At 37.5% G+C, this 12,843-nt stretch overlaps 1 protein-coding gene across 1 annotated transcript in view; it reads right to left on the bottom strand.

Moving 5' to 3' along the window:
* Window positions 1–3,238: 3,238 nt before the first annotated feature.
* Window positions 3,239–12,843, bottom strand: part of LOC126412131 (fibrillin-2-like) — a 675,186-nt gene continuing 665,581 nt past the window's right edge. Inside the window, exon 56 of the mRNA XM_050081574.1 lies at window positions 3,239–5,770. Coding sequence (XP_049937531.1) covers window positions 5,558–5,770 — 213 coding nt within the window. The 3' untranslated portion in view covers window positions 3,239–5,557. The remainder of the gene's footprint in view (window positions 5,771–12,843) is intronic.

The raw sequence follows: 12,843 nt of genomic DNA, 5'->3' as shown, positions 1-12,843 counted from the left end.
TGTATATGTGGAAGAGGTCTGGAGACACTGGAAGGTTTCAGGTAGATTATATAATGGTAAGACAGAGATTTAGGAACTAGGTTTTAAATTGTAAGGCATTTCCAGGGGCAGATGTAGATTCTGACCACAATCTGTTGGTTATGAACTGTAGACTAAAACTGACAAACTCTACCATCTGGTGAGCAAGATGTATGAGACAGGTGAAACACCCACAGACTTGAAGAAGAATATAATAATTCCAATCCCAAAGAAAGCAGATGTTGACAGGTGTGAAAATTACTGAACTGTCAGTTTAATAAGTCACGGCTGCAAAATACTAATGCGAATTCTTTACAAACAAATGGAAAAACTAGTAGAAGCTGACCTAGGGGAAGATCAGTTTGGATTCTGTTGAAATGTTGGAACATGTGAGGCAATACTGACCCTATGGCTTATCATAGAAGATAGATTAAGGAAAGGCAAACCTACACTTCTAGCATTTGTAGACTTAGATAAAGTTTTGACAATGTTGACTGGAATACCTTCTTTCATATTCTGAAGGTGGCAGACGGTAGAGCAAAAGGCTATTTACAATTTGTACAGAAACCAGATGGCAGTTATAAGAGTCGAGGGGCATGAAAGGGAAGCAGTGGTTGGCAAGGAAGTGAGACAGGGTTGTAGCTTATCCCCGATGTTATTCAATCTATACACTGAGCAAGCAGTAAAGGAAATAAAAGAAAAATTTGGAGTGGGAATTAAAATCCACAGAGAAGAAATAAAAACTTTCAGGTTTGCCAATGACACTGTAATTCTGTCAGAGACCAGCAGCAAAGGACCTGTGTTTCTGAAGAAGAGAAATTTGTTAACATCGAGTATAGATTTAAGTGTCAGGAAGTCTTTTCTCAAAGTATTTGTGTGGAATGTAGCCATGTATGGATGTGAAATGTGGACAATAAATAGTTTAGACAAGAAGAGAATAGATGCTTTCAAAATGTGGTACTACAGAAGAATGCTGAAGATTAGATGGGTAGATCACCTAACTAATGAGGAGGTACTAAATAGAATTGGGAAGAGGAGGTATTTGTGGCACAACTTGGCTAGAAGAAGGGATCATTTGGTAGTGCATGTTCTGAGGAATCAAGGCATCACGAATTTAGTATTGGAGGGCAGCTTGGAGGGTAAAAATTGTAGAGGGAGACCAAGAGATGAATATACTAAAGACTCAGAAGGATGTAGGGTGCAGCATTACTTGGAAATGAAGAAGCTTGTACAGGATAGGGTAGCATGGAGAACTGCTTAAAAACAGGTTCTGGCCTGAAGATGACGACAACAACAACAACAACAACAACAATAGTGCAAAATTAAGAAAGGCTTGCTTCCTTCTTTGCTCACTAAAATCCTGATGTAGTGAGGAAGCAGTGAAGGGTCGTATCATGCCTGCTTTCATTTTTATCTAAAATATGGGGTCATATATTGGGGAAACTCTAAAGGAGCAATCAGCATGTTCAAAATGCATTAAACAGCCAGCAGAATCAGGTTTGGATGGCAACCTGGAGACAGATGGAAAGCTCTGTTTAAGATCTCCAGTATTCCTTTTTACCATGTATCAACATTATTGAAACCCTAATATTCTTAAAAAAGAATGTAATAGGTAAGGACCGTCGACTGTAGAAAAACTGTGATATTCACGTTCACTTTACCAGACAAAACAGAAGCTTACATATGGCCCGAATTAACACAGCCTTATGCCAGAATGGTACTTTCCACATGGGAGTTAAACTTGATAACTAACTTCCTGAGAACATAAAAGCAAATAGTGAGGTGAAAACCTTTAAAGTCATATTTATATTTACAGCATGACTGCTTTTACTCCATTGAAAAATATTTGATTGTATGAAGTCTGTTACGTAAATATTTGAATGTATGAAATGTATTATTTGTTGGCTGGTTGGTTTCTTGGGGGGGGGGGGGGGGGGCAGGACCAAACATCCCATTGGATTAGGGAAGGATGGGGAAGGAAGTTGGCCGTGCCCTTTCAAAGGAGCCATCCCAACACTTGCCAGAAACGATTTAGGAAAATCATGGAAAACCTAAATCAGGATGGCTGGACGCGGGTTTGAACCACCGTCCTCCCGAATGTGAGTCTCATGTGCTAACTACTTCTCCGCCTCCCTCAATGTATAATTTGTAATTTAGAATATGTAAGCACAGAAACTATTTACAGCATATACATGTAAACAAACTTTTTCATAAGCTGATTTTGTAGACAGCAAAACCAATAAAAATAAAGAGGGTTTTTCCTGTATAAAATCCCTATTATTTGTATAACAGGAAATACCGAGTAGTGTGGTAACATTCCCATTAAAACAGTTACATCTCACCAGATCTGAAGGTGGGGTTGCATCTCAAAAGTTTTGTTAACAATCCTCCAGTAGTTGGGTTATATCACTGTTGAAACACACCATACAGTATTCTTTATTTCAGTGACTTGCATTATTACTTGGTATGTCTTAACTCCTCAACTGCTGACTGAGCACATTACAATAATGTTACAATCAATGAGCTATTAAATTAGGATAAAAGTAATAACGGAATTTACTTTGTGTCCTTCGGCTACTAAAACCTGATATTACATCACAAGACATAAACTCTGTCCACAGGCCCTGGTGGGCCCACTGGAACTGACTGACCACTGCGTCAACCTCTGCCAGTGGTGGCCTTGGATGTGTTATGGAAGGGCGAGTTCAGCATACTGCTGTTCCAGCTGTTATCAGTTTTGATGACCTACAGTTGTAACTACTCAGTCAAGTGGCTATTCAATTGGCCTCATGAAGCTGGGTGCAAACCACCATTCCTCCCACCAGGTAAATATCCCTGTCAGTACTTTGACCTGAACCTGGGTCCTCCACCTGGCAGTCAGCTATGTTGACCTCTCAGCTATAGGGGTGAACATTACATCAGAATATATATTTAAAATTTGTGTCTCACCTAACATGAGGTTTGGTTAGACATTTCCTAATATATCTCTTTCTTCTATCTGCCATTACCTCTGTGCAATCTGTCTTTTTCTAGCCACATGCAAATTGGAACAAAGATTACAAACAGTTAGTTTTTCCCTTTTCTGCCAACGCAGGTAACATTAGAAAATTGTAGGTAGGTGCCCCATTCTGTCTCCAAATCATACTTTTCAGTCCCTCATTAAAAAAGGAAGGAGAGATTATAAATGTCTACACGAATAAGGATTTTATGTCTGTTCAAGTAAAGGAAACTTTAGTGTATTTTTTAAGAAATGGTTTACAAATAACTGACTAATGTCAGTCTTGCTTACAGTTTCAGGTTTTTTAACAACTGCATACAATATAGTCAGTTTAAAGATATAATCCGAAACAGTTTTGGCAAAACAAATTCTATTTAAAATGTAGAACTTCCTATTGTGTTTCAATAAACACACAGTGGAGCCACTTAAAGTAGAATTTTAGTCAACACAACTAATGGCAATAACAAAAATATTTTGATAAAAAAGCCTTTGTTTTTGACACTTAATAATTTTTTACCATATCCCTGTTACTTCCTTAGAATCAAAATGTTTGCATAAATAGAAGCTATACACACATAAATATACATATCTTAAAAGTTCAAGATGCAGTGGTAAAAATAATACTTTCTCACATGAATGATGGTTCACAAGCACTCACTACATAAACAAATTTCATACACACCATCTTAAGCTACTGAAATACACTGTACTGTTTGCAATAACTCAGCAATATTAATGATAGTTAGAATTGTGAAACAAAAGCCTTTATAGAACTGTACTCAATGTTTGGCCCTGAACTGAACAATAAATAAATCATCTATGAATACAGGGAAATATATACATTATGGCACTAGATTAAAATGTGTCACAGATATAAATGCACATGAGACAGACTCATGTATTAAAAAGATCTTATTTCTTTGGTATCAAATTTTAGTATGTTGCAGATAGTAACATACATATGTCCCAATTATTTTTTAATAAAACAAATCCATTATGCTTAAAGCATGATTAAATCATAACAAATAGCTTATGTACATAAAGTTGCACTAATGCTGTACCTCATTTCTCAATATATATCTGCAAAAATGGGACATTCCAACATGACTCAAAATTTTAGAAGAGGTCACTTGGTATTGCAGACAGACTGTCATTTAGCTTTCCACTCTAGCAAAGCTGCAGTAAAGTTAACATACTTAGTGACCAGAAACTAGGTTTTGGCCACTCCAGTAGTGAACTCTCATGAACTCAAAAATTGGATTTTACAGCCACAATAAAATGAATGCTCAATTTGAAATGCTGCAAGTATTTCATACAAATTATGGCTTCAAATAACTATTCTGCTTATCACAGACATAACATAAAATGTAAATTACAACCAGAATCTACCAATGAGTCATTATCAAAAAACTACTTGTCTCTGAGGATGTTTATGGAATGTAATTAGAAATACATAGACCACACTAAATTTGGTTTAGGAATGACTTTCTGATTAAACACAAACAGAAAATAGTTAACTGCTGCAGAGTCAGCATTCATTAACAACAGTTTTTCCCTTATGGAAGTCATCACTGTACACAGGATGATTATTGCACAGCCAAAACAGGCACACATGAAATGTACTTTACGAACACAAGTACAATGGCAGTAGAAAATAAGCTCTTACAAATAAAGGCGATAATACACTGAATACATTAAAACATTAAAAGCAGTTAAATATGGCAGTGGAAGCAAAGAACACAGTTTAATGTCACACAAACTCACATTATAGTGATTCTGTGTTGCAAAGTATCAGTTAGAATTCTTAATTTCATATTAAGTTAAGATTAGACTACTATACTTAAAAATGAACACCTGGCAAAAACTCTTTTAAAACCTGTTGTTGCCCATTGTTAAAAGAACATTGTCAAGAGCTACCAAAATTTAAGAGAGCTTATAATTAATGCACTGCTCCACATCACCTTGTAAGGAGCACAACAGGTTTTAGTTTGATAACATTTTTAGTATATACAAAATAATGATTCTGTCATCAAATGAAAGCTTAAACCATCTAACTTCTTCATCTCACAGGTGATTTTGCATAGGCATAAATGTATGTTATTTAAAAAGTCAGTCTCCAAAAAAATGGCAGTACGAATATCATGATCTTATCATTCTTTCTAAGTAAAAATAATGATCTTGCCCACTAAGCACACTACTCTACTGCTGTGGGTGCAATAACTCTTGAAAAACTCCATCTTAGTGAAGCTTTGGTATGTTAAACGTGAGTAGACTAACAGTTGTTTGACAATAAATACCAGCTCCTTCAGTTTACTAATACACATTCACTCCTTCCACTTCTGGAATATACACACAACCTTCCTTCATACCTACAAATAGCCATTCTTACACAGATCTATATATACACAACAAAGATCACTTCAGTAACTCATAGCATGTCTTGAGCCCCACAATATTTATCTCATCTGTATTTGCTCAGTAATACAGAAAGTATTTTCCAGCAGTAAGACATATGTTCTACTGTGTCACAGAGGTGGGGTACTACTGGGAGGCTACGATTCTCACTCGCAGAGAGAGAGGTTTCTCCCACACATCATTCTTTAGAACGCCAGTAGGACGGCTGTCAATTTCGAGGTCAAAAATTCCTGGGTGTTTTAGACGTCTTCTGAAATGCAGGGCCCATATTCCATGTTTCTTTACCATTTCAAACAAACCACTCTCATTTCCATGCGAGATGACATACTCAAAATCATTCTGTAAAATAAATAAATAAACAAATCAAGTTATATAAGAATTTTGTATCAGATATGTTAGTAAAGAAATGAAAAATACTGCAACTAACAATTTCATTCATGTATTCAGCCTCTACCCACTTAAAGTTTTCTTATTTCAACATTAAGACCACATATGGAAATTACTTTTTCTGTATGAAAATTAAATACAAAATAATAATCTTTAAGATTCTGACTAGTTCTGAAAATAATGGGGAGCAAAAGTAACAGTTAACTGAATGAACTATTTACCAGTGGGATCAGTCACACATAGTAAAACACGTCTGGCTGATAATGGGGTTTTCCTGCATGGAAAATAAATACTAAACTCAATGTTCACAATTTTTGAGGTTAATAGACATTCAAAGTTAAATAAATTTGTATTACTTCAATTACTAAGCATAATAAAGTACAGTATGGGCAGCAGAACATATAACTACCTCGGAATTGAGATCTGCACAATCAAAGGTGAGATTGCAGACATGAAACAGGTTATAGCATTGTGTCATTGTGACGAATCAGTCGGAAGTAGATCGTACCTCTCTGCTGTAATGTGGAATATAAATCTGGAACTAAATAGAATGTTGCCTACTGTCTTTGTGAAACACACACTTGACCTACAAAAAGGTATATTACTAGTCAATCAAGGAAGGTTGTTTGACTGAAATGAAATTTTGAAAACAATTAATTGGAGTCAACACACACTGTCACCATTCTCGAAGAATGTAATTAAAACAGTTCATTTCTCTACACCCTTATCATTTTATTATTTTGATATTTAAACCTTACAGTTTTAGAGGATTCCCAGTAACATCCTGTTCAAAGATTTTTACAACCACCTTTGCATTCTACATTTAGTCTGCCTTCACCACCATCCCCTTGTTGTCACAACACGTGGATCCCTCTCATCCTGGGGTCTGAGCCACCTGCCCTTTCTTTGAAACTTCCCCAACCCATCATTATCCTCCCTGAGGAAGGAACTAACAGTACCAGAAGCTAAAATAATATTGTGTCTGCAATGCCAATATTTCGCCTCCTGCATGTTTCTATTAGACTTCTTTCCTCAGGAAGGAACTAGTTCCGTAAGCTAAGCTAGTGCTGAGTGTCTGCTGGCAGTGTTAATATTTTGCTCCCTGACTATGTCTAGCAGCAAACTAAATATTCACTGTTTTGCCTCCTGAATATAAGTACTGGCCATAAATGAAATATCTCTTTTTCCAATAGCATTATTTGAATTATATGTCAACTGGCAGAAGCTACAGTAAACAAAGTGGTGTGGAAAACCAGTAACAAACATATTATCATAATTGTAGAATAGGTTATGGCAATTTCACATGCCAGAGATTAATCAATGCTGCAGCAAAAGTGATCAATGGCATTTACACTCTGCTATTATTCATTCTTGGTTGTCTGATGCAAAATGAAGTTTTCATAATTTATTCTAGAGAGTTGTTGATGTTGTTGTGGTCTTCAGTCCTGAGACTGGTTTGATGCAGCTTTCCATGCTACTCTATCCTGTGCAAGCTCCTTCATCTCCCAGTACTTCCTGCAACCTACATCCTTCTGAATCTGCTTGGTGTATTCATCTCTTGGTCTCCCTCTACGATTTTTACCCTCCACGCTGCTCTCCAATACTAAATTGGTGATCCCTTGATGCCTCAGAACATGTCCTACCAACCGATCCCTTCTTCTAGTCAAGTTGTGCCACAAACCTCTCTTCTCCCCAATCATATTCAACACCACCTCATTAGTTATGTGATCTACCCATCTAATCTTCAGCATTCTTCTGTAGCGCCACATTTCGAAAGATTCTATTCTCTTCTTATCCAAACTAGTTATTGTCCATGTTTCACTTCCATACATGGCTACACTCCAAACAAATACTTTCAGAAACGACTTCCTGACACTTAAATCTATACTCGATTTTAACAAACTTCTCTTCTTCAGAAACGCTTTCCTTGCAATTGCCCGTCTACATTTAATATCCTCTCTACTTCGACCATCATCAGTTATTTTGCTCCCAAAATAACAAAACTCCTTTACTACTCTGAGTGTCTCATTTCCTAATCTAATACCCTCAGCATCACACAACTTAATTCGACTACATTCCATTACCCTCGTTTTGCTTTTGTTGATGTTCATCTTATTTCCTCCTTTCAAGACACTATCCATTCCATTCAACTGCTCTTCCAAGTCATTTGCTGTCTCTGACAGAATTACAATGTCATCAGCAAACCTCAAAGTTTTTATTTCATCTCCATGGATTTTAAGACCGACCCCGAATTTATCTTTTGTTTCCTTCACTGCTTGTACAATATACAGATTGAAAAACATTGGGGAGAGGCTACAACCCTGTCTCACTCCCTCCCCAACCACTGCTTCCCTTTCGTGCCCCTCAACTCTTATAACTGCTATGTGGTTTCTATACAAATTGTAAATAGCCTTTCGCTCCCTGTATTTTACTCCTGCCACCTTCAGAATTTGAAAGAGAGTATTCCAGTCAACATTGTCAAAAGCTTTCTCTAAGTCTACAAATGCTAGAAATGTAGGTTTGCCTTTCCTTAATCTATTTTCTAAGATAACTCGTCGGGTCAGTATTGCCTCACGTGTTCCAATATTTCTACGGAATCCAAACTGATCTTCCCCTAGGTCAGCTTCTACTAGTTTTTCCATTTGTCTGTAAAGAATTCGCATTAATATTTTGCAGCCGTGACTTATTAAACTGATAGTTCGGTAATTTTCACATCTGTCAACATCTGCTTTCTTTGGGATTGGAATTATTATATTCTTCTTCAAGTCTGTGGGTGTTTCACCTGTCTCATACATCTTGCTCACCAGATGGTAGAGTTTGTGTCAGGACTAGCTCTCCCAAGGCCGTAAGTAGTTCTAATGGAATGTTGTCTACTCCCGGGGCCTTGTTTCGACTCAGATCGTTCAGTGCTCTGTCAAACTCTTCACGCAGTATCATATCTCCCATTTCATCTTCATCTACATCCTCTTCCATTTCCATAATATTGTCCTCAAGTAAGTCGCCCTTGTATAGACTCTCTATGTACTCCTTCCACCTTTCTGCTTTCCCTTCTTTGCTTAGAACTGAGTTTCCATCTGAGCTCTTAATATTCATACAAGTGGTTCTCTTTTCTCCAAAGGTCTTTTTAATTCTCCTCTAGGCAGTATCTATCTTACCTGTAGTAAGATAAACCTCTTCATCCTTACATTTGTCCTCTAGCCATCCCTGCTTAGCCATTTTGCACTTCCTGTCGATCTCATTTTTGAGACGTTTGTATTCCTTTTTGCCTGTTTCATTTACTGCATTTTTATATTTTCTCCTTTCATCAATTAAATTCAATATTTCTTCTGTTACCCAAGGATTTCTACTAGCCCTCATCTTTTTACCTACTTGATCCTCTGCTGCCTTCACTACTTCATCCCTCAAAGCTACCCATTCTTCTTCTACTGCATTTCTTTCGCCCATTCCTGCCATTTGTTCCCTTACGCTCTCCCTGAAACTCTGTACAACCTCTGGTTTAGTCAGTTTATCCAGGTCTCATCTCCTTAAATTCCCACCTTTTTGCAGTTTCTTCAGTTTTAATGTACAGTTCATAACCAATAGATTGTGGTCAGAGTCCGTATCTGCCCCTGGAAATGTCTTACAATTTAAAACCTGGTTCCTAAATCTCTGTCTTGTCATTATATAATCTATCTGAAATCTGTCAGTATCTCCAGGCTTCTTCCATGTATACAACCTTCTTTTATGATTCTTGAACCAAGTGTTAGCTATGATTAAGTTGTGCTCTGTGCAAAATTCTACCAGGCGGCTTCCTCTTTAATTTCTTAGCCCAAATCCATATTCACCTACTACGTTTCCTTCTCACCCTTTTCCTACTACCGAATTCCAGTCACCCATGACTATTAAATTTTCGTCTCCCTTCACTATCTGAATAATTTCTTTTATTTCGTCATACATTTCTTCAATTTTTCCGTCATCTGCAGAGCTAGTTGGCATATAAACTTGTACTACTGTAGCAGGCGTGGGCTTCGTGTCTATCTTGGCCACAATAATGCGTTCACTATGCTGTTTGTAGTAGCTTACCCGCATTCCTATTTTTTTTATTTATTATTAAACCTACTCCTGCACTACCCCTATTTGATTTTGTATTTATAACCCTGTATTCGCCTGACCAAAAGTCTTGTTCCTCCTGCCACCAAACGTCACTAATTCCCACTATATCTAACTTTAACCTGTCGATTTCCATTTTTAAATTTTCTAACCTACCTGCCCGATTAAGGGATCTGACATTCCATGCTCCGATCCATAGAACGCCAGTTTTCTTTCTCCTCATAACGACGTCCTCTTGAGTAGTCCGCGTCCGGAGATCCGAATGGGGGACTATTTTACCTCCAGAATATTTTACCCAAGAGGACGCCATCATCATTTAACCATACAGTAAAGCTGCATGCCCTCAGGAAAAATTATGGCTGTAGTTTCCCCTTGCTTTCAATCATTCACAGTACCAGCACAGCAAGGCTGTTTTGGTTAGTGTTACAAGGCCAGATCAGTCAATCAGTCTGACTGTTGCCCCTGCAACTACTGAAAAGGCTGCTGCCCCTCTTCAGGAACCATGCGTTTGTCTGGCCTCTCAACAGATACCCCTCCGTTGTGGTTGCACCTACGGTACGGCTATCTGTATCGCTGAGGCACGCAAGCATCCCTCCCAACAACAAGGTCCATGGTTCATGGGGGTGGGGGGTCTAGAGAGTATAAAGAAAATAAACTACTACCTCGTACAGGGTGAAACAATTTAAAGTACTTTTGGGTTTTTCGAGTCTTAATTTCATCATTGGTCATCTCTTTTACAAGATTCAATAATTATTGGTGATTCAGGGTTAAACATTACAGAATCTGACTTCAGAGATGATATTGAATATCACCCTAACTAATTAAAATGTAACATGTGAGCTTGCCATGGGCTGTACAATGAAGAGATTCTGATTACCAATAAGGCAAAGACTGATTAGTAAACTTCCAATTAAGTTCAGTTACAGTTTACTTTCTTTATTGAAGGGACTGTTGACAATTATTTATTGAGTCATAAAGGATATCCCATGGAAAGGTTATAGTAGCTATTACTATGCAGATTAAATTGGCTACTAGGCTATACAATTGTTACCAAGATTAATATTACTTACAAGGGAACCTACCCATCACACTCCCTCAGATTTAGTTATAAGTTGGCAGAGTGGATAGGCCTTGAAAAACTGAACACAGCTCAGTCGAGAAAACAGGAAGAAGTTGTGCGGAACTATGAAAAAAAAAAATAAGCAAAATATACAAACTGAGTAGTCCATTCTTAAATGAACTGGTTGAAACCTGAAACTGATCATGCGAGGTGGCGTAATGTTTAGCACACTGGACTTGCATTCGGGAGGACGATGGTTCAATCCCACGTCCGGCCATCCTGACTTAGGTTTTCCGGCCACCCTGATTTAGGTTTTCCATGATTTCCCTAAATCGCTTCAGGCAAATGCTGAAATGGTTCCTTTGAAAGAGCACGGCCAACTTCCTCCCCTAATCTAATGAGACCGATGACCTCGCTGTTTGCTCTCTTCCACCAAATCAACCAAAACCCAACACTGAAACTGATAACTAGGAACCAGAAAAATTCGAATTTCTGATAAATGCAAAATAGAAATGAATACTGCGTCAAAATGTGAAAACAGAAAATTACTTAATAGACACTATTTCATAGGGAATTGTATACGTACGAACTATTTTATCAGCGATCGTTTTATATAGCTTTATTTTCTGCATATAAATATCGAAAATGTAACCAATTTTCAGTTACTGGCATTGAATATCATGTGGCAAATGCACGTAAGAATCTGTTTGCAAAATAAAAAGTGTACGAATGCAATGATGTACCACTGCACACAATGATCTGGCACCATGCCAACTGTGGATGGTTGAATGGTCTATTTTAGAAACACGCCATGTAATACAATGTAGTAGTACTCATCTGTGGGAATTCAGCATTTTAGACAACGGAATGGATACATTTGTTTGTTACTCAGAGCTCAAAAGATGGTAAAATGCGAAAACTTTTAACAAGGAAAATTAAGGGATGGATGTTTTGAACTGTGGTTGCATCGAATAACGCTAAAGGTCAGGCCTGAACTATGTTGTTAACAATGCTCTGTTAACCTCAACAAGCAAGAAATTGTGCAGTAGCCATCCCCGTATCCCTGTGTTGTGTGTTGCTTGTGGTTTTCTTTTCTTATTTTGAAAAAAGTGAAGTGATCAATCCTGGTTTATCATGGATTTCGATTACCACCCTTTCAACACAGTGAACCCTGTAACAATGTGTCAGTCCTGCTGTAGGCTGCTGCCCAGCTAAAGGGAGGTGGGGCTTGTTTCCCTGCACCTCTCCTCTCCCATCTGGAGGTCAAAATTCTAGTTTGTTTACACTCACGGCTGTCTGCCACTACAGCCAATAGTGCCTGCACTCTCCACTATAATAGCTGGAAAATGAAATCTGTAATTTTTTTTGACTGTGCTGAAATCCTTCCTCTAATGTAAAAATGTTAAATATCCTGTCAGGTTAATTTGTTGTGTTGTTAAGCATGGGTCACACAGCTATGAATGCCCACGAAAGGTTGAAATTAATAGTCTGCAGATTTTGTAATCATTGAATTGGATGGGAAAAGGCAAGTCATGTCCAGAAACACCTTAATTCAGCAACACATTCAGTTCACTGGTGAGAAAATGCAAATGCTTTTCAACAGAACAATCATTCTTGAAAGCTTAAATATTGCCAAACCAAAAAAACAAAGACCACCTCGAAACAGAAAGGTGTTGAAGTTTTTGCAAAAGCAAACGATCCAGTCAAAAAGTTCCCAATCGGCACTTTTTTTAACAGTCAGTTTCAAAGAACTAAGGATTTGCTCATCTTCACTCATGAAGTGTGATAACCTTTTATATTAGTGCATCTAATTATTTACAGACACAAAAAATAGATGCAAATTTTGCCGAAAACAGATGTGAATATTGACACAAAT

This window comes from Schistocerca serialis, chromosome 7 (assembly GCF_023864345.2).
Source record: "Schistocerca serialis cubense isolate TAMUIC-IGC-003099 chromosome 7, iqSchSeri2.2, whole genome shotgun sequence".
Taxonomy (NCBI): domain Eukaryota; kingdom Metazoa; phylum Arthropoda; class Insecta; order Orthoptera; family Acrididae; genus Schistocerca; species Schistocerca serialis.
This window is presented reverse-complemented; position numbering and strand designations above follow the sequence as displayed.